General features: G+C 66.1%; 1 protein-coding gene across 2 annotated transcripts; it reads right to left on the reverse strand.

The window, feature by feature from the left end:
- Positions 1 to 633: 633 nt before the first annotated feature.
- Positions 634 to 22,420, reverse strand: NPLOC4 (NPL4 homolog, ubiquitin recognition factor). 2 transcript variants are annotated; one of them, XM_037492294.2, is made up of 17 exons: positions 22,230 to 22,420; positions 19,823 to 19,903; positions 18,619 to 18,731; positions 18,076 to 18,252; positions 16,663 to 16,711; positions 16,102 to 16,196; positions 14,880 to 15,003; positions 13,648 to 13,827; positions 12,000 to 12,086; positions 11,651 to 11,722; positions 11,284 to 11,410; positions 9,680 to 9,840; positions 6,111 to 6,182; positions 4,345 to 4,440; positions 3,769 to 3,885; positions 2,888 to 2,990; positions 634 to 2,204 (listed from the first exon to the last, which is right to left on the reverse strand). In XM_037492294.2, the coding sequence occupies exons 1-17, from the start codon at positions 22,242 to 22,244 to the stop codon at positions 2,047 to 2,049; spliced, it is 1,827 nt and encodes a 608-aa protein (XP_037348191.1). In that variant the 5' UTR covers positions 22,245 to 22,420; the 3' UTR covers positions 634 to 2,046. The 2 variants fall into 2 exon arrangements, with proteins under 2 accessions (XP_037348191.1, XP_037348192.1); XM_037492295.2 differs by lacking the exon at positions 22,230 to 22,420 and adding an exon at positions 21,198 to 21,305.
- Positions 22,421 to 22,445: the final 25 nt, after the last annotated feature.

Genomic DNA, 22,445 nt, shown 5'->3' on the forward strand with positions numbered 1-22,445 from the left:
CCACGGGGACCCCAGGCCTTGTGGGGGGCTCTCTGCCTAACCCAGAGTCCACTGTGCCAGGAAGGCGGCAGGACGCCGCGCCCTTGCAGGCGCACATGTGCTGGACTTCGGGCGGGCGGGCCTCCAGAGCCCCGAGAGACAGGCGGCCGTATCCTGCAAGCCGCAAGCTCGGCCCCCAGAGCAGGACCCGTGACCCCAGGCAGCCCTTGAGCATGCACATGATGGGGGGATGGCAGGCAGGTGCCTGGCCAGGACAGAGAGGGGCCAGGAGGTGCATGGGAAACCAGGGCGTGGGCGTCCTGGCAGTCACAGGACCACCCCTCCTGGCCTCATGGCTGGCCACCCCCTTTAGCAGGCCGGGTGGTAGAGGGAGAGTAGACATGGGCGCTGCAGACGGGCAGGAACCACAGTGCAGAGGCCTGGCAGCCACCTCAGGTGCTTTTACTAACCCCACTGCAGGCCGGAGTCCAGGCCCCGGTATTGCCAGCACAACCTGCACCCTGGGCCCCACGCAGCGCAGCGCAGGAGCACCAGGAGCAGGCTGGGCGGGGGTGGCAGGCACCCCGCCGGGCCATGGAGCTGCAGCAGGCGGCCGCTCACCCAGGCCGGCTGGGCAACTTCCCCAGCCTTCCACTGAGCTCTGACTCTTTGGACGATAAAGTAAAGTGCATCACTGAACAAAGCGACTCAAAACCAGAAGCAAGAAATCACAAAGCTTGTTCTTGAGCTAGAAGACAAAGGAAAACATGGGTTATGTGAAGGCCGAGTCCAAAGCAAGAACACGCTGACTGAAGAGAAAAGGGAACGGGCTTGGTGGATAAAGACGCGCGAGTGGCAGAGGGTGGGCAGGGTCTGCGTGGGGCTGGCAGATATGGGGCAAGCGCAGGTGGAGGGACAGGCCCTCCGGACGCTGTCAGCAGGGCCCGAGTCCTTGGCAGCGGCCTGGAGGGGCAGATGCGGCCAGAGTCCAGTTTCAGAACAGACCGTGCTGCCCAGCCCAGCGTGCCTCTGTCCCCAGGAGCAGACCCGCCTGTGCCTGTCCTCGTGGGCCCGAGGGCCGCCAGCTCCTGTCCACAGTGGCTAGGGTGAGGAGGGTGTTCCAGGCAGCCCGCCCCGGGCCGACGAAGTCCCCGCACGGTCTGCTGGTCTCCTCAGTGGGCGAGTGCAGCTCAGAGATGGCTCTCGTTAAGGCAAAGAGGCTTCGGCGTGGCCACGGGTCAGCCTAGCACGCTGCCAGAGGCGGCGCGAGGCCTGGAGCATGCGCGCCAGGTCCCACCACGGCCTTTGTCCCGGGATGGCCCAGGCCTCCCCCGCCAGCACACGACAGTCCCAGAGCCCCAGGTCCACGAGGCCAGGGACCCCCACTGGCCTGTCTCGAGGGCCACGCGCTGACCAGAGGTTGGCCCCAGGAGGAACGGTGTGTGGGGCAGGGGAGACCCGAGCTCCCTGCCGGGGCCAGGCATCCAAAGGGCCAGTGGGGCCAGCATGCATGCGCTCGAGCTGCCAGGGCGCAGCCGCCGGCCCTGCCGCTTGGCAGGAGTCTCAGGCACTGAGGTTTACTTCCGAGGAGACCCAACTGGCCCTGGCCGCGCCCGCCATCCGTACCCGCAGGGACTCACCGAGGGGGAGGAGGGAAAGCTAGTCTCTTGCTCCCCTTTGCACTTTTTATCTTAAAAAAATAAATAAAAGTCTTCTGGGTAGGAGTCGCCGGTAACTGTCACCACCCACCAACGCAGACTTCAGCCCCCCTGGCGTTGGGGAGTGCGTGGGCCGGGGACCAAGCAGTGGGGGCACGCTGCCCGCACCCCCAGAGACGCGACCCGACGGGGAGGCAGCGCTGAACCACCCCTGGGGAGGGGCAGGAACAGAGGTGCCCGGGGAGGGGAGAAGCTGGGACAGTGGGAGCAGCCTGAGCCCAGGAAGCGCCGCCCGCCCCCACCGGAGACCGGCCCCCTTCCAAGGCAGCCTGGTGAGGGGGCCCAGGGCGGCTGGGGCTGGCTCCCAGGACGCGGGCTTGAGAGAGGGCCGGGCACAGGCCCGCGGGGCCTAGGTCCTGGGGAGGCTGCACATCTCGCAGTGGCCGGTGCCCGGCTGGTTCACGAAGGTGCAGTGCTGGCAGGCCCACATGGCGGCCGTGGCGGCATGCGCCGAGCCCCCGACGGCCCCGTACTCCTGGAGACCCGGAAGCTGTACCCCCACGGTGCCTGCGGGACGAGAAGGGTGGCTCACCAGGTCTGCACGGGCAGTCCGAGGGTGCTCTTCACCCTCCCCTGGCAGCCGCTGCAGGGTGGGCGGGAGCCCGCACCCCTGCCCAGGACCTGTCGAGGGGCCGTCCCGGCCCGCCCTGCAAAGGGCCCCCCCATACAGACGTGTCCCTGCTGGTCCCTTCCAGCTGAGCCACCCACAGGTGTGAACCAAGGCGCAGGCGTGGGGGTGCAGGGTGCGAGAGCATCATGGGCACGGCGGCCGGCGGGGAGGATGCTGTCCCCTCCACCAGGCGCGGTGGCAGCGGACAGTGTGGGGCCATCTGTGGCTCCCATACCAGCCGAGGGTGCAGGGCCTCCAGGTTTGCTTGGGCCCGGTCCATGGCAGGCCGCCAGCACCCCAGGGCAGAGGCCAGGCTCCCCGGCCCCCAGGCCTGCACCCGATGCCCTGCTCACCCATCCTGCTCTAATGGCAGGCACAGGGCAACCCACCAGCCCGCGCCCACAGCCGGGATTCCAAGGATTTGGGGCTTATTTTGGCTCCAGCACCACCCACTGGGCTGCACCCCTGATGTAAGTGGACGTGTGGTCCCCAGGGCCTCTAGAGGGCCGCTGGAGTCCCCCTGGGAGGACTGGCTTCCGACACAGGCTGCGACCCCAGGATGTGGGGGCCGAACACTCACTGCAGAGCTGCTCGATGGTGGCCCACTGCTCCGACTTCCTCCACGTCTGGGCCAGCTCCTCGTCCCGGGTCCGCACGGCTTCCAATAGCAGGCCAATGCTGTCCTGCAGGCAGACCGCCAGCTCTGTCTGTGACACGCCTGTGGCCGGGACTTCTCCAGCCCCCACTGCCGGCACCTTGGGGTGCCCTGCACGGCCGCCACATGCCCACCCTCAGGCCTATGAACACTGGAGCGAACCTGGGCTAGCGGGTGACGTCCCTGAAGCCCTGTATCTGCCACCCCCTCCAAGGCCCGCAGGCCCTCCCAGGCCGGCCCCCAGTCCAAGGGCACAGAACTCAAGGGCTGATCTCCCCAGATCCCAGCACTGACCATCAGGAAGCCTGGCCGGGAGCCTGCCCCCTCACCCTGCCACTGGACAGGCAGGGCCCGGGTGCAGACCAGGACTGGGGTGGCAAGGGGAGAGCCTCGGGCGCTGGTGCCCCATGTCAAAAGGGGGCGGTTGCAGGACAAAGCGCAGACACGAGGCAAACTGAAGGGTGGGACGGAGCTCTCCCTCTGCCCTGTCACCCCTGGGGACACGGGGAATCGGTGGTGCCAGTGGAAGGAAATATCCCAAGGCCCACCTGCACAGAGCCCCCAGCGCGCCCCCCAGCCCTCCCAAGAGCTCATGACAGCTGTGCACTGCAGGAGGTGGTGCCGCCAGGGAGCCAGAGGCTGGGACTCGGCTGGCGGGGTTCTTTGCCTGCTAGATCCCTGCGCGCGCAGGAAGGCGCCAGGAGGGTGGGCGCGATGCCATGGAAACATTAAACGTGACACAATCCAGCTTCTCTGGCCGGGGCTGCCCCATGCACCCCACGCGAGGCCCGCCCTCAGCCACGCACCTGCAGGGGCATGACTTCGTTGGTGACCAGGAACAGCAGGAGGTGGAAGTCAGAAACGGTGTCCAGGAACACAGACGAGGTACTCTGGGACAGGTAGGTGGCCAGACTGTGGAAGTCCTGCGGTGGCGGGAGGGACACCATCACCCCCTGGTGGGCCCGAGCAGCCGCCTCCCCCAAGACGTCACCCCCGGGCCAGGGGGGACGCCCCGGCACCTCTGCGGGCCTGAGCGCAAGTACAGCTTCCAAAGCTGCCAGCCGTGGGCACCAGCACAGAGGAGGCCTTCAAGGGAAAGCTCAGAGGGCCTCATGGACAGGCCACTGCACCAGAGAAGCCCATCAGCCTGGTGCCGCCCAAGCTGAGGCCGGAGCAAGCTGCCTCGCAGCTCAGCCACCACCAGGGCAGAGACAGCCCTCCTGGTCCCTCAGGCTGGGGACCCGCCCTGCCCAAGGTGGCGGCCAGTGGAAGCTCAGAAAAGGCCTCGCTGGGCTATGTCACAAGGACGAAGGCGAGGACAAAGGCTAGGCAGCAGCTCCCACAGGACGGACGACGGGCCGCCGAGCTTGGGGAGGGCTCACCTGCGTCTCGCCCAGCACGTCCCGGTTCTCGATGGGGAACGGACTTTGTGAGATAGAGAAGGTGTACACGGGGTCCTTGGGGAAGGTCGTCGTGATCTGAAGAACAGACAGACCGTGGCAGGTGCTGTGCCCGCCCTAGCCCAGCCCGGAGTTGCCGGCAGCTGCCCCAGTGCACAGGCGCCTCCCAGAACGCAAGGGCTGCACCACAGCCCCGGCAGCAGCCTCAGGACCCTGCTCTGCGGTCCCGTTCGCGGGCGCCTGGACCCCTGACCCGGTCTCACTGGGCACCCGGGGCTGCTGCTGTCCTGTGGAGAGAAAGGCACCCGCCCGGGAGGGATACACGGGGCAACAAGGGCAGGCGGACAGCCCGGAGGCAGCTCGGGAGCTGACCCCGGCCGCAGGCTGGAGGCACCGGCAGATGCAGCCCCACAGGTACAGGCTGGCGGCATCCTGGGCCCGGCTCGGAGTCATGCACATCTAGGTAGAGAGCCCGGCCTGCAAGGCAGGACACAGCCCCAGCCTCCCCAAAATGGCTGCAGCCCAGAGCTTGTGTCCGGAGGCCTGAGCCCTTCGCTGGCCCAGATGCCATCAGTCCTGACAGAGGGGCCTAAATCTACGTCTCACCAATAGGTGCGACTGGGACAGAGGCACAAACCCGAGGGATCGAGGTAGACCCAGCCTCACCCTGAAGCGCCACCCCCCACCTCCACAGCAGCAGCAGGGGGCAGCGCCTCCAGGCCTGGGGGGCTAACGGGCCCTCCAGGACTGTTCTGAGATGAAGTGCCACTCTGCTCTGCCTTCCGCAGCCACCCAGGCTGCTCGTGCCTCCCTATCGGAGAGCAACAGGGGTTCAGTGGTGCCGCAGACCCCATGTGCCCTGGGGCCTGCAGATCCAAAGCCCATGAGGCAGCCAGAAACAATGTGGGGCGTCCAGAAACTCTACTTGTGGCCCCCCACCCGGGCATCTGCAGGGGGCCTAGCTGTGCCCAGACACACCGGAGGCCTCCGCAGGCTCAGGCACGGCTCCCTACCGTGTGGCCACAGGTCTGAGAGCCCCGGGCAGCCCAGGGTCAGCCAAGGGCGAGGCTCCAACCTCCCTCCAGGAACAGAGCCCATCTCACAGGCGGAACACCCCTTCTGGACGACTGAACGCCCCAGGAGGCTGAGCTCAGCTTGTGTGACGGGCGCAGGGCTGGGCCTTGAGCAAGAAGGAGGCCCGAGGAAGGGGGTTCAAGTCTGCCAGTGCCTCCTAAGTGCAGGTCCCAGCGACCTGTCCCGTCTAGTTACACCCCAGAAAGCCTGAAGACAGACGCCGCCTCAGCCAAGGCACACGTGTCCTGGGGGCTGTCGCGGGGAGGGGTGATGGGCCGGCTCCTGGGGCCGCCGCTCCCCAGTAACGGGAATCACACGCCCACCCGAGTCCATGGTGGCCGGCGGGCCAGGCGGGCAGCAGCTGGCAGTGTAGCCTCCGCCTCTTGTGGGGGGAGAGGCTGGGGCTGGTCCCTAAGGGCTCCGGGATGCTGACCAGGACACAGCGAGCGTCACCCCAGGACAGCGCGGACGGCGTGGGCAGGCGCTGAGCTGGGGCAGCCCCTGCGGTCACAGGCCCAGAGGCCGACGGCCAGGGCGGGGCCCTTGGTTGCACTTTAGTTTGGGAACAGTTGACTTACGTCGTCTTCAAAGAAATAAAAACCTGAAACTCAAAGAAAACCCCTTAAACTCGCCAGCTGCTTACAGACAGCTGGCGCCACGGGCCCCCCACTCACGTCTATGATCAGGTACTCCACGGGCAGAGGCCGGGCCAGCTGGGTGATCTCATTGCCAAACTTGTCTATGTCCTGAAATGAGGAGAAAGTGCCCAGCGTGAGGAGGGACGGTGCCCACGGACCCCCAACTCCTGCGGCAGGTCCACAGCCAAGGTGCCCCCCAGGCAGGGCGCCCGGGGCATGCTCCGGCCCCACAGCCACCCCAACTCCACGCACCAAGGCTGACCTCCAGAAGCCCAGCCCCACGGGACTGTGACGGGCAGGCGGGAACCAGACAAACACCCCCACGTACAGAGACGGACCCCACCCGCCGAGCCCAGGCTTGTTTTGCTTTGTCGGCAGCTCGGAACGCACAGTGTATCTACAGGGAGAAGCGGCGGCCGGTGCTCATCAGTCATGAAGAGACGACGGGCCTGATGCGCGGCGGACATGCTGCGCTCAGGCGCAGCTTGGGAAATAAGCTCACGAGAGCCAGTGCTTCCCGCGCCTCCCGGGCGTGGGCTCAGTCTCAGCCTGGGAAGCTGTCGGCAGCCACTGCAGCCTGAGTGCATCCCCGGCCAGGGGGTGACCCCCAGGGTGCAGCAGCCCTCTCCTGTCTCCCCGCCGCTCCCCTCAACAGTGGGTTTCGGTGGATCCGCCTGCTCTGCTCTCCGCTCTGTCTCTGGGGAGTCCTCTCGCCCCCTCGTACCCCTCTGGCCCGCACCCCAGCTCTTCTACGGATTATTAAATAATCTCGTAAAAAACCCAAAACTACTCGAGTCTAAGACCTCATCCTACTCAAGACCAGCATCTGCCCACGGGCGCCGCCCTGAGCCGGCAGCCGCGGGCGTGCCCATCATAAACCCCGCGAACCTCTAAGCAGCCACGAGACGGTCGTCGGGAGAGGCTCTGACAACCGAAAAGCAAACAAATACATGAAGACAAGCGTGTCGGGCACCCCGTGTAGAAAACAAAGCGCCTGATCACAACCCAGCAAGGGCGGGGGGCCCGGTGCTGCACGTCCCCCTGCAGGGACCTGCGGGGCTAATGGCTGTTGCCACGGTCCCTGAGGTCCGGCGTGGGCCAGGAACCCTGCGCGCAGGGGGAGAACAGCAAACTCCCCGAGAGGAGAGAAGCCGGATGCCTGCCAAGAGATGACGACCGCCGGGAGCCGCCGCAGAGATGGTTAAAAGACATGCTGACCACCTGGAACCTCATCTCGCTTTCTCAAGGCCCGCAGACCTTACTCTGCTACCACCGTCTCTCTAAAATCTTTCCTTTTCCCGGTCTAAAAAGGTCATTGATTGCTGATTAAAAAACACATGTAATCTAATAACGAGGCTAATGCAAATGAAACGTTACTAAACTCTGTGTAATAATAGAATTGTTAGTTTTATGATTTCTCTGATTGTGTCCTTGGCTTTGTTAGCTTTGGTCTTATGAAAAGTATATTCACCCACGCTAATTAATAAATGAGTTAGTAGTAGTGAGTAGTCATTAAAACAAAAAGGCAGTTATGTAGAACAAAAGAAAGAACGAATAGCCCGTCTACTCAGAAGCGTAGCTAGGTCCAGATGTAACTTCGGACGTAGGTCACTGCCCTGTCGACGATAAGCTAAACCTACGAGCCAGCGGGCTTAGTTCACTGAAAACCGATCCTGTGCCTTTAGAAAAACACAGATAACCTGACCACTGACAAAAATAAAGTTGCACTCAGATTTACACTCTCTCTTGAAGCGTGTCTGTCTGTCATTTGTTTCGCCGACTCCCTGACCACCCTGCGCAGTCTCTCAACCCCGAGACGGCCTCATTGTCCACTGCTGTGCTGGTCTGCGGCAGCCCGGCTCTCCACCTCGACGCCTGCAGCTGCCACCCGGGGCCGCCTGGGGAGTGAGGAGACCAGGGTGCGCGCAGAACGCAGCTGGGAAGCCGCTCCCAGACCGACGGCCGGCGAAGCCGGGGACAAGCGCGCCAGGCTGTGCCCGCCCGGCACCAGGCTGAGGGCAGGACCCGGCTGCGGGGGCAGGGAGCAGGCCGGCGTCCCACACGCGCGGTTCAGCACGGGACAAGCCAAGGGTTGAAAGACGCGAGAGAGAAGCTGGTCCCTGCCTGACACCACACACAGGCAGGCCCCGCAGGAGGCACGACCCCACCGGGGCCTGACGCGGCTGCACAAGCGAAAGCCCCGTCCACCAAGAGGCCTGGCCCACGGGCGCTGCATGGGGCGCACATGCCTGACAGGGGCGCACGGTGCCAAGAGGGACACCACGCCGGGCCAGCGGGGGCAGCCTCGAGCCTGCCGGGCACCAGAACTGGGGCTGACGCACAGGCCGGCGCACTCGCCACAATGGGGCAGGAGCCCACTCGGAGAACCAGCACGGGGGGGGGGGGGGGGGGGGGGGGGTGCCTGAGAGAAGCGCAAATGGAGGGCACGGCCGGCACGGCCACAGCGGGGCAGCCAGGGTCACTCGGGCAGAGCCTCGGGGAGCAGCACGGCAGGATGTTCACTCCTCAGCAGCATTAAAAGTCCACCCGACGGCTGCTCCGCATGCGGGTGAGAGCCCTGGAGAGAGGCGGGCTGCTGGCCTCACCTCAGCCACACGCCGTGTGGCCTATGTGGGAGGAGGACTCGGTGGCCAGACGAGGGAGCACCTCGAGACAGCGTGGGCTCTGTCCCTGCCCAGGACCCGAGGCTTCGCACAAGGTACCAGGCGGCCCCTGCACGCTCAGGGCTGGTGGCAGGACCACTAGGCCTGTGGCCCTCAAGCCTGGGCCTCGAGGGGGACCACTGGCGGGCAGCTGGCCCTGCTGGTCCTCAGCAGGTGTGGGGCTGGGGCTTCTGGGCACCGCCAGGAAGTGGCTCTTCAAGCAGCTGCTGACTTGGCCTTGCGGGTCTTGGGAGAGGCCAGGGATGCCACGGTGAGCACTGGGGGAGGATGAGCTTGAAAACAGGGCCGAGGTTGCCCCTCACAGGGAGACACGGGTGCCCTTCCCACTGCGCCCCAGGCCGCTAGGCTGCCCTGTCAGGAGCCCAGGGAAAACGCGCCCTAGAGCTGAGATGCGGCCCCAACCCCATGCCCACCAGCCTGCCTCGCCCGCCGCCTCCAGGAAGAGGCCCAGCGCTGCCCAGCTCCCCATCCTCCCGGCTCCGGCGCGGCCCTGCACGTCAGCTACGCCCACAGCAGCAAACATAACTCAGCAACACAAACGCTCCGCGCGGATGAACCCCGGAGACATGCCCGAGAGCTGAGAACTAGACACACAGAGCCCCCTGGCCGAGAGCTAGAGGGGCACCGGGGGCTGGGCCGGGGTCTCCCCCAGGCAGCCTCTGCCCTGCACCACAGAGGCCGAGGCCCCCCAAGCTGGGACCAGCAAGGGCCTCCCTGACTCCCCGTGTCCAGGATTTCCCCTACAGCAATGGCCACGTGGCTTCCATAAGGCACCCTTGGGAGCCTCACCGCAGTGCGCACCCCTTCGCCTGCCGGGTTGTGGCTGCGGGCGCCACCCGTGCAGCTGGGGGATGTGGCGTGGCAAAGCCCACAGCCCCAGAGGCCTGGGGAGGTGGTGGGCTGCGGGCAGACAGACCTTACCTTGTAGAAAACGTCGGGCACGTACTGCTCGCTGCTGGACTCCTTGGCATAGCCCAGCTCCGGCGCGTCCTTGCAGGGTAGCAGGCACTCGTCCCGCACCAGCGCCATGCACTGGTTGGACACCTGGTACCCTTCAAAGTGGACCTGGTTGTCGGGGCCACCTGCGAGAGAGGCGCTGTCAGAGAGCCCCCCACCAGGGTCCACGTGCCCCCACCCCACGCTCGCGACCAGCTCACCCCGGGCCCAGGGAGAAGGCAGAGGCGCCCAAGGACAGCCGAGCAGGACGCGGGCTGCCCCACTGCCCCACGGGCCCCGCAGCCTTCTGCAGGAACCAGGAAGGTGGCTCAAGGCTGCCCGGGCCGGGGACGACATGGGGGGTGGAGGCAGTGCCCTGCATCCAGTGAACTTCCACTCTTGAGTGGACGGCGGAGACAGGCACAGCGCGAGCACGAGAAGGACAGGTCTTCTGTGACCCAGAGCCTGAGTCCGTGGGGAGCGCGTCTGGCCTCTCCACCCCCCACAAACCTACACCGTGCGGGCAGTGCACAGGGCAGAGGAGGGAGGGAGCAGACAGGGCCTGGTGCGGGTCCCTGCAGCCATGGACAGTGGGTCGGGCTAGGCCTGGCTCTCACGCGCGGTCAGCAGTTGTTTTAACGGCCTTAGAGCCCAATCTTCTCTATCCCTAGCTCAGCCGCTTGGCAACTCCCTGGTCAGGGAGCAGAAACATGTGTCTGGCTTCAGACCCCTCCTGAGACCCCGCGGCCATGCCCGACGGCCAGGCTGCTCAGGAAGCTGAGGGAGGGCAGTCGCCTCCACGGGAACACACCGGGGCAGCCCCTTGGCCAGCACCCCCCTCTCTGGCCTCCCTCACCCTGGGAGAGGTGGCCAGGCTTGGGCAGTGACCACCTCCTCACACCAAGGCAGCGACACCACACAGCCCACTGCCCCCCTCTGCCCCGTGCCTTCTGGGGCACGAACCCCACACCCCAGAGCGTGCCTGGAGCGCCTGCGGCGGCTGCTAAACCCAACCTCATGGTAAGCCTGTGCCGGCTTCAGAGGGATTGTCAAAGGGGCCCGGGTCATTCAGGAGAAAAGCCTGGCCTCTGACAAGCAGAGGGAAGCGGGAAGGGCAGGCACTTCCCGGCCCTGGCACGGCCTCCGCCCACCAGCCTGCCGGCAAGGTGCAGTGCCCCCCTCCAAGAGCCCAGACGCAGGCCGCAGAGAGGGGGCGCGGGCAAGCACACAGCCCACTCTGAGGCCTCCGGCGGCCGGCACGGCACAGGTAGGGCGCAGGGCCACGCTGGCCTTACTCGGGGCGGCCCTGCGGCGGGTCTGGAGAGCGGGGCTCTCACGGGCCACAGCGCCGTGTGGCCGGGGCATCCCCGCCGAGAGGATTCGTGGGGAGCGCTCGGCCATCAGGGGGGATACGGCATTGGGCGTCCTCTGGGAGAGGTGGAGAACGCGGGATTTTTACCGCAAACCAAAAAGAGGAATCGCTGCTCACTCCCCCTCAGGGAACTGCTGCGGACAGGAGGACTGGCTCGGGAGCGAGGCCGCAGGCGTAATGAGGTGGGGCACACGACAGGACCCAGCCCCATGTGCACCTGTAGCCACCGCCGTGACAAACTTGGATCCAAAATGCCCATCGGGGGAGAGCCGGCAGATGTTGGGGTGCTTGTTCTGGAAGTCTCCTGCGGTGATGCACTCCTCTGCGCTCAGGAAATAGGTATCCTAGAAAGGGGCCAAGCGCTAAGTCCTCGCAGCGCCACCCAAGGGGGCCCCGCTGTCCCCTCAGAAGACAAACCACGCCGCGTCCAAGCAGCGTCGAGATGGACCCCGCCCCATCGCAGAAGCACACACCCATGCGCGCCCACAGGCCAGACGTCCACGCAGCCCACCCCAAGGCGCGGCGGCCTTGTCCTGCAAGCCACAGCCAGCAGCCCCTACCCCGCAGGCCCCGGCATCCCCCACCTTGTTCCGACTGTAGCGGACGGTGCCCTTGCGGGTGTCTTCCGAGACGAGGTCTGTGAAGATCCAGCCGACCTGCACGGGAGGGGCCTCTGAGCCCGTGCCCAGGGTGTCCGGGCTGTGCCCAGAGGAAGCTTTTCTGGGGACGCAGGTCCCTGCCAGCCTGGGCTCAGGTTGGGCCTCCCTCCCCGCCCACCAGTCCTCAAGCGCACTGTCAGCCAGCAGCATGTGCCCGTGCACAGGGAGACGCCTCACCTCACGTCAAGACGCCGACCCGCAGTCCCAGAGTGGACCTGGCCAACCCCTAGGACACCCGCCATCCCCTCCCCAGAGCCAAGAGGACGCTCAGCACCTTCCTCAGGCCAAGCTTAGCTGCGATTTCATCAACCACTTCAGCTTTGGGGTCTTCCAGCAGCTCCAGGCTGTTCTGAGTGCCGATCTGTGGGCACAAGAGAGGGGAGATTAAGGGCTGGGGCCCAGGCCCAGAAAGCTGGCTGCCACCGCCGCCCACAGCCCGGGTCACAAGGGTGCTGCCCCATGCACGGCAGGAGCCTCGCGGCAGAAGGTGCTCAGGGCAAGGGACTCCGCTGCTCCTGGCCTGGGGTGGAGGAGCTCCCCAGGGCGCCTGCGCTGGGGGGACCTCGTTCGCCCCTGGGTAAACAGCTCCGTCCTGACTGGGCCTGGCTGGGTCAGAGGTAGAAGGTGACGAGTCCCCAGGGAGCAGCCCTGACAGCTGTGCGCCCCGCAGGGTGGCTGTCAGACGGCGTGTGCAGCAGACATGCTCCCCAAGCGGGTGGCTCTGGCTGGCTCCAGGCAATGGAAACCGGCCACAGGACCCCACTCCCGCCGTGGGCAAGCTCCCTGAGGTCTTTCATCCTCACTGAATCATGGCTTACTGGCTGAGCAGAAACAGCAAAAGCAATGCACCCCCAGGTGGGCCACCCCAACTGGCACAGACCTGCAAGCCAGAGCCCGGGCAGAGGGCCGAGAGCCCCGCGCGGCTGGGCCTCGCCCACATGCAGCTCGCCAGCACCCAAGCAGGGCTCAGGGCCCGTCCCGCGGCCTGGGGTGGCAGAGTGCCAGCTTCTGACACGCTGAAGCCGCCGGAGGCCAGCGGTGTCCCCTCATGGAGTCAAATTGGGGTCTGCTGGGGTGAGCAGTCTAGATCTGGAGGCCCTGCCCCACCATAGCCCCCACCGCACGAGCCCCAGGTCTCCCTCCCCAGGGCAGCGCGGCAGAGCCAGGCAGGCCCAGCTGGAAGGTGCCGATCTGTCCCAGAGTCTACACACACGCGCCTTCCCAGCCCCCAAGCCCTGAGCGACTCCTCGGACAGGGACCGCCGGGAAGGCCTCATGAAGGGCCGTGTCCATGCAGAGGGGTCGTAGCCCGCAGGGCGCTGTGCCGGGGACACGTGTCCACCCGCCTGCGCTGGTGTTAGCGATCACACCCTCGAGAGCTAGACGATGGCCCGTGAGCCGGTGTGGCGCTCACACTGAAGCTGGGCAATTATTTTTCTCTCCTGACGTCTTTTTCACAGCAAGTCTCACACACACAGCGAAGTCCCCCGGATCCCACAGAGCCACGCAGCAGCCTGCGAGGGGGCCCCACCTCCCACCTCCCAGGGCTGCAGGCCCTGCCAGGACGGCCCGGGGCCGGGTCTCACGGCCAGTCTCCCTCTTGCCACAAAGGCACCAGCGCGGCAAGCCCACCTGACTGTGGGGCGGAGGGAGAAGCACATGTCTGGTGGGGCTGCCCCGCCAGAGACCCTCCGGGCTCAGCGTTCGGGGCCTGACTGCAGGGTGCGGTGCTGACAGCTGCGTGGGGCAGGCGTGCTCAGACCCGCCGCCCAGACAGACCCCGCCACACAGGGAGCTCACAGACGTCAGGGCGCACGCGGTACTCTCCGCTGACCCAGAAAATGAGCACGTGTGACAGGGGCGGCAGGCGAGGCCTGAGGAGCCACCGAGACCGGCCGCCCGGCCTGCACCCGCAGCGCGTACCTGAGGCGGCTCGTAGATGGCGGCCACCTCAGCCCTGATGCCGAGGGGAATGTCCTTGTGCTCCGTGTAGCGGCCGTACAGGTACCCAAAGTGCTGGGTGCCCGTCTTCCTCCAGAAGTCGAGGAAGCGGTCAGCCACCGTGTGGTTCTCGAACATGATGTTGTCCACGTGCCTGTACTTCTGCAGGAACCGGGGCACGCGTCAAGGGCCCGCCTAGACCAGTTACTGCCCCGCAAATATCCTCGCCAGCGCCGGTCCCCAGCTCCGCGCGCGCACCCCGGCTTTGGGGGCGCGCCTGCCCAAGACCACACTCGATCCCAGCGGGCGGGTGGCGTGGGGTTCGTTGGTGAATTTTACCAGGGGGGCCCCAGGGTCCCCCCCCCACCCAAGGGAAGGGAGCTGAGCAGGGAGGGGAGCCCGGGGGATGAGCGACAGGGGCCGGGGCCGGGCCCCTCGGCTGAGGCAGAGACAGGGATGAGAAGCCCAGGGAGGCTGCCCGTGGCGCCTCTCCTCCCGGACTCGCCCGGCCCCCTGCCCCTTCCCCACAGTGGCCCCAGGGGGTGCCTTAGTCGTGGGCAGATTTTCGGGCTTCAGCGGCCCTGCTGAGACCAGCCCTGGCTGGCTGGACATTTCCCCCGGGGCGGTGACGCTGGGTGTGCGGGGGAGCCGCTTGAAGCACCCTTCTCTCTCCGCCCTGCTGCGCCAGTCGCGCTCCAGTCCCTTCCCGCCAGGCTCTGCGCCGGGGCATGCGCGGTCTCCTCGCAGCATACGGCAGAGCTCATTAAAAGCAGGCAGATTTGGGGGCCCCGGAGGAGTGTCCCTCACCCTGCCCCGTAACAATTTAATTCCGGTCGCGAGAAGAGCGTGAAATGGGGCGGGGGAAAGGGAGGAAGAGGGATCTCCAGCGCCAAGCGGCCTGGGGCCTGCCCTCGGCTCCGGCCCCTGCCCCGCCCCCAGCTGCAGAGCCTCTTCCTAGGGTGATGCCAGGCACTGGGCGTTCCAAAGCGCCCCCAGGACAATTCTGACGCCAGGGGCCCAGGCAGCAGGAGCCCCCAGGTCCTCACCACAGGCACCGGCGAGACAGCGATGGTGTCTCCGCCTCAAAGCATGGTCTTCAGACAAGAGCCAAGGACGCGCATGCGGCCAGCGGCACCCCCAAGAGGACGGCCTGTGGGGCCCCCATCTCCTAGGCCTGGCGATGAGGCGCCCGGGCTCAGCAGGCGGCCACTCACCTGTCTGTTCAGCGTGATGGCGCTGGGCTGGCATTTGGTGCAGATACCGTTGGGCCACGGGAGATGCCCCTCACATCCTGATTTGATCTTGCAGCTGATGTTCTCCAGGGCCACAAACTTCCCCCTGAGTGAGAGGAGTGGCTAAAGGCACGTGCCAGCGGGTTGGCGGGCGGGCCCGGCCCCCAGGCAGAGGGGGCTCCTGGTGCTGCCGAGGGGAGGGCAGCACAGCCTGGGCCCACACTGCAGCCCGGATGCCCCCCGGCTGCGCTGGCAGCCGCGCAGACCCCGAGAGTCCTACAGCATTTTGGGGCAAGCCTGGCACAAAGAACCAGCCCCTTCCCAGCCCCCACCCCGGCACGCCAGCAAGGCTGACAGTGGGAGCCGAGCCGCAGGATGCCAGATAGGCCCCCGTTCGCAGCCACCAGCTGAGACACCCCACTGCTAGGGGCTGCCTGGCAGTAACAACTATGAGAGCGCCCCCCGCAGGTCTAGCCAAGGGCCTCTGCACGAGCCACTAGGCATCTCCCAGCGAGTCCACAGCGCAACCCGCCGATGGGGGAGAACAGCTTTGTAGTGGCAGTTCCCCCCCCCGCCAGCTTTCTAAGGCACCCGTGGCATCACAGGCTGCCAGAGAAAGCCACGGCCAGGCGGTGGGACATTGCTCCCCGGGTGCCGCTGCCTCGCCCGGGCGCCGGCTCCTCGGGCCACACCGACAGGCGTCCGCACCCGGGAGGAGGGTCGCCAGCCCCAGCGCCCGAGCACCTCGATGCGCTCCACATGCCCCTCCAGCACAGCTGCCGCTGCCGCCGCCACGCCTGCTGGGCGGCCCGCGGACAGCAGCCCGGGGCTCGTGAGGTGGCCCTCCCTGCAGCCATGGACTTGGTGATGAAGAGGAGAGCAGGGAGAGACACGAGCAACACTTTGGCAGTGGCAAGCGCAGACACAGACACCAGCAGCGGGTCTCGCCCACCTCGGACGCCATCAGCCTCCCCAGTGGCCCCCCCCAGCCTGGTGTCCACCCAGGGGGCATGTGGGTCCCAGCAAAGTGCCTGTTTCTTTTCTAGAACCAGGGCAAGACTCGCGCTCAGTGCTTCAGGCCCTGACTCGGGCCTTCACTTTCGCGCTTCTCGAGCCCAGCGGCTTCAAGCGACACCCGCCAGCAGCTGCACCAAGGAGCCCCAGCCCCGAGGCCCGCGGGCAGCCTGCCAGCCCCCGGGCTCACTTGTCGGCCCCGCCGGTCAGCTTCCGGATGTAGGCGTGGAAGGACATGTGCTTCACGGGAGGCTCGAGGTGGTTCAAGTAGTCCTCGTCGAAGGGCTGCAAGACACATGGCGAGGGTCACACCCGCGAGGGCAGGCGCCCGGCTCGCTCATCAATCTAGCTCTGCGCTCAACAAATCGAGCCTGTGTTCCAGCTACTGCTCGCGATTAAAACGAATCTTTGTAAAATCCCGTTTAAATCCACTCGACTTGCTTCATCCAGTGGCCCCGCAGGGCGGGTGGGCCTCGCAGCCGCAGAGGCGGCAGCGCATTCCCCAGTCAGCAGAGCCGTGGAGAGCAGACCCAGCAGGACGTGGGACCAGGGCTGGGGAAACCAAGACAGGCTGGGGAAGCCACAGCCCAGCTGGACGGAGGCAGCACCGGGAAGGCTGCCCCTCATCACACAGCGCCACGGTGCTCAACCCCGCCAGCAGGTCACACCCTCAATACAGGCGCATTCTCCCGGCAGCCCGCACGGAGGGGACGGCGGGGCCGCGGGGCGGGGGAGCTCACGCCCCACTCACCTCCAGAGGCACGCAGTGTACGCACTTCCCCAGTGGCCCGTGGCGGCACCTGAGAGGCACAGGCAAGAGAAACAGCCATGAGAATGGACGCCCCCAAGGCTGCTCCCGAGGCCGAGGGCACTGAGCCCGCCCGCGCACGCCCGTGGGGGCCACGTACGGGAGGGAGCCTCGGGGGCCCCGCTGCAGCTCTCAGGGTTTGGCATCTCCTTTGATGCGTGTCGGGTAGACACTGGCAGCCCTCCGAGCCTGTGGTTGCATGACGCCAAGTAAACAGACAGGACAGACGTCCAGTCGAGCCACACGAGAATGGCCGTGGGCACCAGGAGGGCGGCGAAGGGGCACAGCCAGCCCAGAAGGCCCAGATGCCTCACACCGGGAAACAGCTACCTCACGACATTTTGGGGAAAAGATGAAAGCGCTAGGCTCTGCGGGCCCCCGACAGGGCCTCTCAGGACGGTGGCCTGGCTGGTCCCAGCGTGGGAGGCTGGGGCTCGGACCCTTTCCAGGCAGCGTGAGGCCAGCAGTCCCGAGGACAGGTCTCTGGCAGAGCCTGAGGGGCGAGCGTGGCGCGGGTGGCTCACGTTGGGGCTGCGCGGCTGGGCCGCACCAACTGCAGCTCAGGCCCCGGGGGCCGCTGAGGCAGCAGGTGGGATCCCAGCAGCTCAGCGGCAGCCCCTCAGGCCCAGGGGATGAGGCAATGCCAGACACCACTGCACCCAGACGACGCCAAGGCACCAGTGCGGACCTAGAGAGTCCCGACTGGTTTCTCTGAAAGAACTGCAAAGACCACACTAAACGATGGCCCACAAGCCCGAGGCTGGCCATAGACCCAGTGGCAGCTCAGGGTGGAGGGTGAGGTGCACCGGCCAGCTCTCCAGGAGTGGGTCCAGCCTAAGGCCCCTCTGCTCTCTGAAAGTACCCGAATACTTGAAGACTTTGAAAGTTCCCATGGAGGGCCGCCCCGGGTCGCAGGGTAAGCCTCAGCACTATGACGCTATCGCCAGCCACTGTGGCCTGAGCTCGATCCCTGACCAACTCTTCTACACGAAAGTAAAAATAATTTCAGGCCTCCCCGGTGGTGCAGCGGGTTGAGCGCAGTGCTGTGAAGCTGTCCGCGGCCTCTGCAGCGCGGGTTCGATTCCCGACCGGCCGGGAAGATTCCCACACGGCGCAGCAGACCTCTCCTCCCTCGTCCTCTGCTCCCTCAGCAGAATTCTCTCACCCTCCCACGCCTCTGACTATACCCCAATTCTTGCTCTTGTAAACGCAAAAAAAAAAAAAAACCACCAAAGTTTCCGCGGAACACATTCTGAGATTCCAGAAGCACGAAGAGCCTTGTAAAATAACCTGAAATGAAATTTAACCTGAAAGGAGTCTGACCCAACCCCCGCCCCCACTGGCCGTGGCACTCACAGCTGGGGGTCGCGGCTCCGGTAGATCTTCCCATCCTGCCGGCTGAGGTACTGGTCGATCTCGTCCTCCACCACGCTGGGTGCACCCAGGGCTCTGAGCCCCAGGGGCGCTGAGGTCTCCATCTCTGAGGAGGGGCCGGCCAGGCTCGAGGGAAACAGGAACAGCAGGTCGCCGTGCCTGCGTGGACAGCGTGTCAGCCTCCAGGCCAGCGATCCCCCCCCACCCCGACCGTGCCACAGAACAGTGGTGGGTGCCCAGGACTCCGGGGCTGTACAGCTGTGTTGTGGGGTGCATGCTGGGCCACTGCATCTTCACCCTGGCTGTCCACTCCTCTGTCCCCCCACCTTAGCACCTACCTCCCTGCATCCAACCCCCTCAGCCCCGGGGTGAGACTGAAACACCCCAGAACCTGCAGAGACACAGGATACCTCACGCTGGGCAGGAGGCCCGGCCCAGAGCAGCGGGAGGAGGAAGGTGGCCGGAGCAACCCGGGGGGGGGGAGCCACAGCTGGACACTGCCCTGGCCACCTTGCGGGCACTCACTTGATTTTCAGCAGGTTGAGGGACTTGGTGGGCGACGCGGTGATCTCTCCAGTCTTATTTCTGTTGATGTAAACCGAGAAGCCATTGTTCTGGAAGCCAAACTCCTTCGCCACCTAAAAAACCCCAAACGACAGAGTTTTCATGAAGAGACCGACGTGTCACGGTTCCAGCCACACATGCCCATCAGACGTGCGGGACACGCGCTGCGCCAGGAGCTGTCCCCGCCAACCCGGACCTCTGACTCTGCGCTCCTGGGGTGGAGATTGTGGTTTCTGCAGAAATCAATTAGAATGAAAAAAGCGGTCAGAAGCAGCCTAGACCTGGGTAAAGGCAACTGACTCACTGGAGTGCTTGGACAGGCAAGGCTCGCGGCCTTCTCAGAGCTCTACCTCTACTCCTGGGGCCCACATGAGAGCCCGACGCCGGTTTTGCAACGAAAAGCAAAAAGTGTGGAGAGACCCACCAGGAACACAGGCACTGCCGGCAGCGGGGACGCGCGCTCACTCAGCCACTCAACAAGCAGCCACCTGCGGGCGCTCAGGATACGGCAGGGAATGAGGACAGACAAGGTTCCTGCCGCCGAGGCCCTCACCATCAGATGGGGAAACCGAGTCACCAAAGACAAGGCAGGAAAGGGAGAAGGGCCCCTCCCAGGGAAAGAGGCTGAGACGGCGGTGAGGCCAGGACAGGAGGAGCCGGGGCGGCCCAGGCGGCAGTGGGGAGGAGCCAGGGCGGGGCCGGGCGACCGTCAGGGTAGCAGAGAGGACCCACTGAAGGGGAAACCCTCTGATGAAATCAACCCAGAAAGCTCGCCCACCAGGAGGCAGGCACACCGGGTCAGGGGCTGACACCAGAGCTCAGTGGCCCGCGGTGGGAGGGGCCCTGCCAGCCCGGAGCTCCTCTGCCGGAGACGCTGGCCCACATGGGAGGCGGCACAAGGCACTCCCAGGGCAAGAAACCCAAGGGGCGACTGGCCGGCTGCTCGGTGCCGCAGGTGGAGGGACAGCCGGGATGAACCGGGACTGAGTCTGACAAGAGCCGCCCGAGCACCCCGCAGACACCCGCGCTTTGTGTCACGCAGCACATGCCGGAGGACGGGGTGCCCAAAGGCACCCCCGCAGGAGGCACCGCCCCGCCCGGGCCCCCAGGGGGGAGAGGAGGGACAGGTGGGCGAGGCCCCGGCGCCAACCCCTAGCGCAGGTACCTTCTTCAGAAAGGCTGCGGCCGTCTCTCGCTTCGTGGCCGTGATCCGCTTCACCCCGTCGGGGGACTGGACGCGAATGATCTGTTGTGAATGAAACAAAGCGGCCGCTGCACCCCCAGGGAGGCTCTGGCCCCTCGTCCTCCCGGCACTGCCCAGCCCGCCTGCCCGAAGGGCGCTCCTGAGACTCGGCACCCCGCGCTGCCCCGTCCGCTCAGAGGAGGCAGCCCGACTCTTGGGCCGCTCCTTGCTGAGGCGCTACCTGGGACGACGAGACTTTTCTCCTTGGATTTACCAAAAAACCCACGCCTGGTAAAGGCCTCACCGCAAACTAAACTGACCAGGCTCCTCAGAAGGGTCCCGCGGCTCTGGCACCTACACAGGCCTCAGCCGGGCCCGTGGCGGGACAGGAGGGCCGAGACCCTCCACGCACCTTTCACAGCGAGGGGCAGAGGGACAGGGACTTGGAAACTAAAGGAAGCAGAGGGAGGGAGGAGGAGGGAGGAGGAGGGAGGAGGAAGGAGGAGGGAGGAGGAGGGAGGAAGAAGGGAGGAGGAGGGAGGAGAGAGGAGGGGGGAGGAGGAGGGAGGGGGAGGGAGGAGGAGGGAGGGAGCAAGCAGAGGCGTCAGGCACAAAGCTGGCAGCAGGCCAGGCCTGAGGAGAGCCGAGGGCCGTGACCTGTGGCCTGTGGCCCACGGAGACAGCCAAAGGCCTGGAGCCGCTGTTCAAAGAGGGCAGCAGCACCAGCGAGTGGCTCCCTGAAAGCAGGTGACTCTCGCACTTGCATAACTTTCTCTAGACAGAAGAGGATCCCCCTCGTTGCCCTCAACTGTTGGGACTGTTCTGGGCTGATCCTCACGCTTGCACAAGGCAAGACGTGCATGCGGCCACTGCAGTCTCCTCGCCCTGGGCGGCCACACACGGCTCCTGGACTGACCCTCAGGAGCCCGCTCTGGAACCGCCTGGGGACCGGCCACAGGCTCGCTCGGGGGTGGGGAACGGACGGCCCCAGGGGCAGGCGGCCAGGCCTGTGCGTTCTGGGAGCCTAGGCGGCCCAAAGCATGGAGAGCAGCCCGGCTTCCAGGCGGAACCAGGTGCCCGACGCCAAGACACAGACAAAACTGTGCCAATGGCCGTTCGGCCGTGCCAGACACAGGCCCCAGCACAGAGCACTGGAGCGCACGGCGTGGCCACAACGCAGACACGTGGCTCAGGCTCCCTACGGGAAGCAAACAAGCCCGGGTCATTTCTCAGGGAGTCCGGGAATCAGCAAGATAAAGACCAGCACAGGCACACCTCCCAGGGGCCACCTTCCTCAGCTCAAAGCAAACTTTTAAAATCAATTTCAAAAGGTCACAATCTGAGAAGTTCGACAGACCGGACACGTCCAGCGCGAGCAGCAGCGACACGGTCTCCTCTGGAGGCGGCTTGTCCCGGTCCCTCCAGGTGAGCACTTCGGGCGGATTTGCTTGCGAACTCTTAACCCTGTGCCTAGAAGTCACCGGTCTTCTCCTCAAAGGAATCCCTGTCCTCTTTCTCATGGCTCCTGTCACGTCCGGATGGGACCCGTGGAGGGAGTTGCCCACAGCGTGGAGACTAACGGAGACTAACTGAGCAAGGGACTAACGGGGGTGGGGTGGGGTTGGGGCCTTCCTGCAGAGCTGCGTGCTCCAGCCAGGCGTGGCAGGACCAGAGGACAGCTGGCCAGGCTGCCAGGTCACCCTGTCACCTGCCACTTGGCCTCCCAGGAAGTCCCGACGCTCCTTCACCCAGATCCCCTGGCCAGCTGATCCCTGGATTTTTCCTTCTGCCACTTACTCTTAAGGGAAAACTTTTCCCGAGTCCACCCTGACAGGCTCTTCGTGATTTCGCTGACTTCACTTCCAAGGGGAGAGGGAGTGTGCCTGACTCAGGGAAGCCTCTACAAACAGGGTGGCAAGCAAGCCAGGCCCTGTGGCCCCTTCTCTGCAGCCCCTCCCATGGGGGCCTCTGGCCAGGGGCTGGAAGGAAGCACCAGGTCCCCACCCGCAGCGGCCCCAGAGAGAACCCAAGACAGGTGTCCCCAAGATTGGGCCTCCACCCCAGAGAGCCTCCAGCCAGGACAGGACTCCCCCAGACCGTGTCTCCACCCTGGACAGGGCCTCCACCCCAGATGGGGCCTCCACCCTGGACGGGGCCTCCAGCCGGGCCGGGCCTTCACCCTGGACGGGGCCTCCAGCCCGGCCGGGCCTCCATCCCCGAGGGGCCTCCACCCGGCCGGGCCTCCACCCCCGAGGGGCCTCCAGCCGGGCCGGGCCTCCCCGGGACCGGCGCCGCGCACAGCCCGCCCCGCCCGCCCGCGCCCCGAGGCCGCCCCAGGCCGCGCCGGCAAATCTGCTGCCTCATCCCGCCGCCGCCGCCGCCGACTCACGATGCTCTCGGCCATGGCGGCCGCTTCCGCCTCCGGGCTCGAGCCCCGGGCCGCCGCCGCCTGCCGCCCCGCGGGCTTCGCAGCCCCGGCCCCGGCCTCAGCCCCGGCCCCGGCCTCCCGCCGCCGCCGCCACCGCCGCTCCAGCTTCGCCGCCCGGACGCCCCCGCCGCGACGTCCGGTGCGTCGCCCAACGCGCTCCCCCGGCCGCGCAGCCCC

This window comes from Talpa occidentalis, unplaced genomic scaffold (genome assembly GCF_014898055.3).
Source record: "Talpa occidentalis isolate TD23 unplaced genomic scaffold, MPIMG_talOcc4v2.1 talOcc4.7, whole genome shotgun sequence".
Lineage (NCBI taxonomy): Eukaryota > Metazoa > Chordata > Mammalia > Eulipotyphla > Talpidae > Talpa > Talpa occidentalis.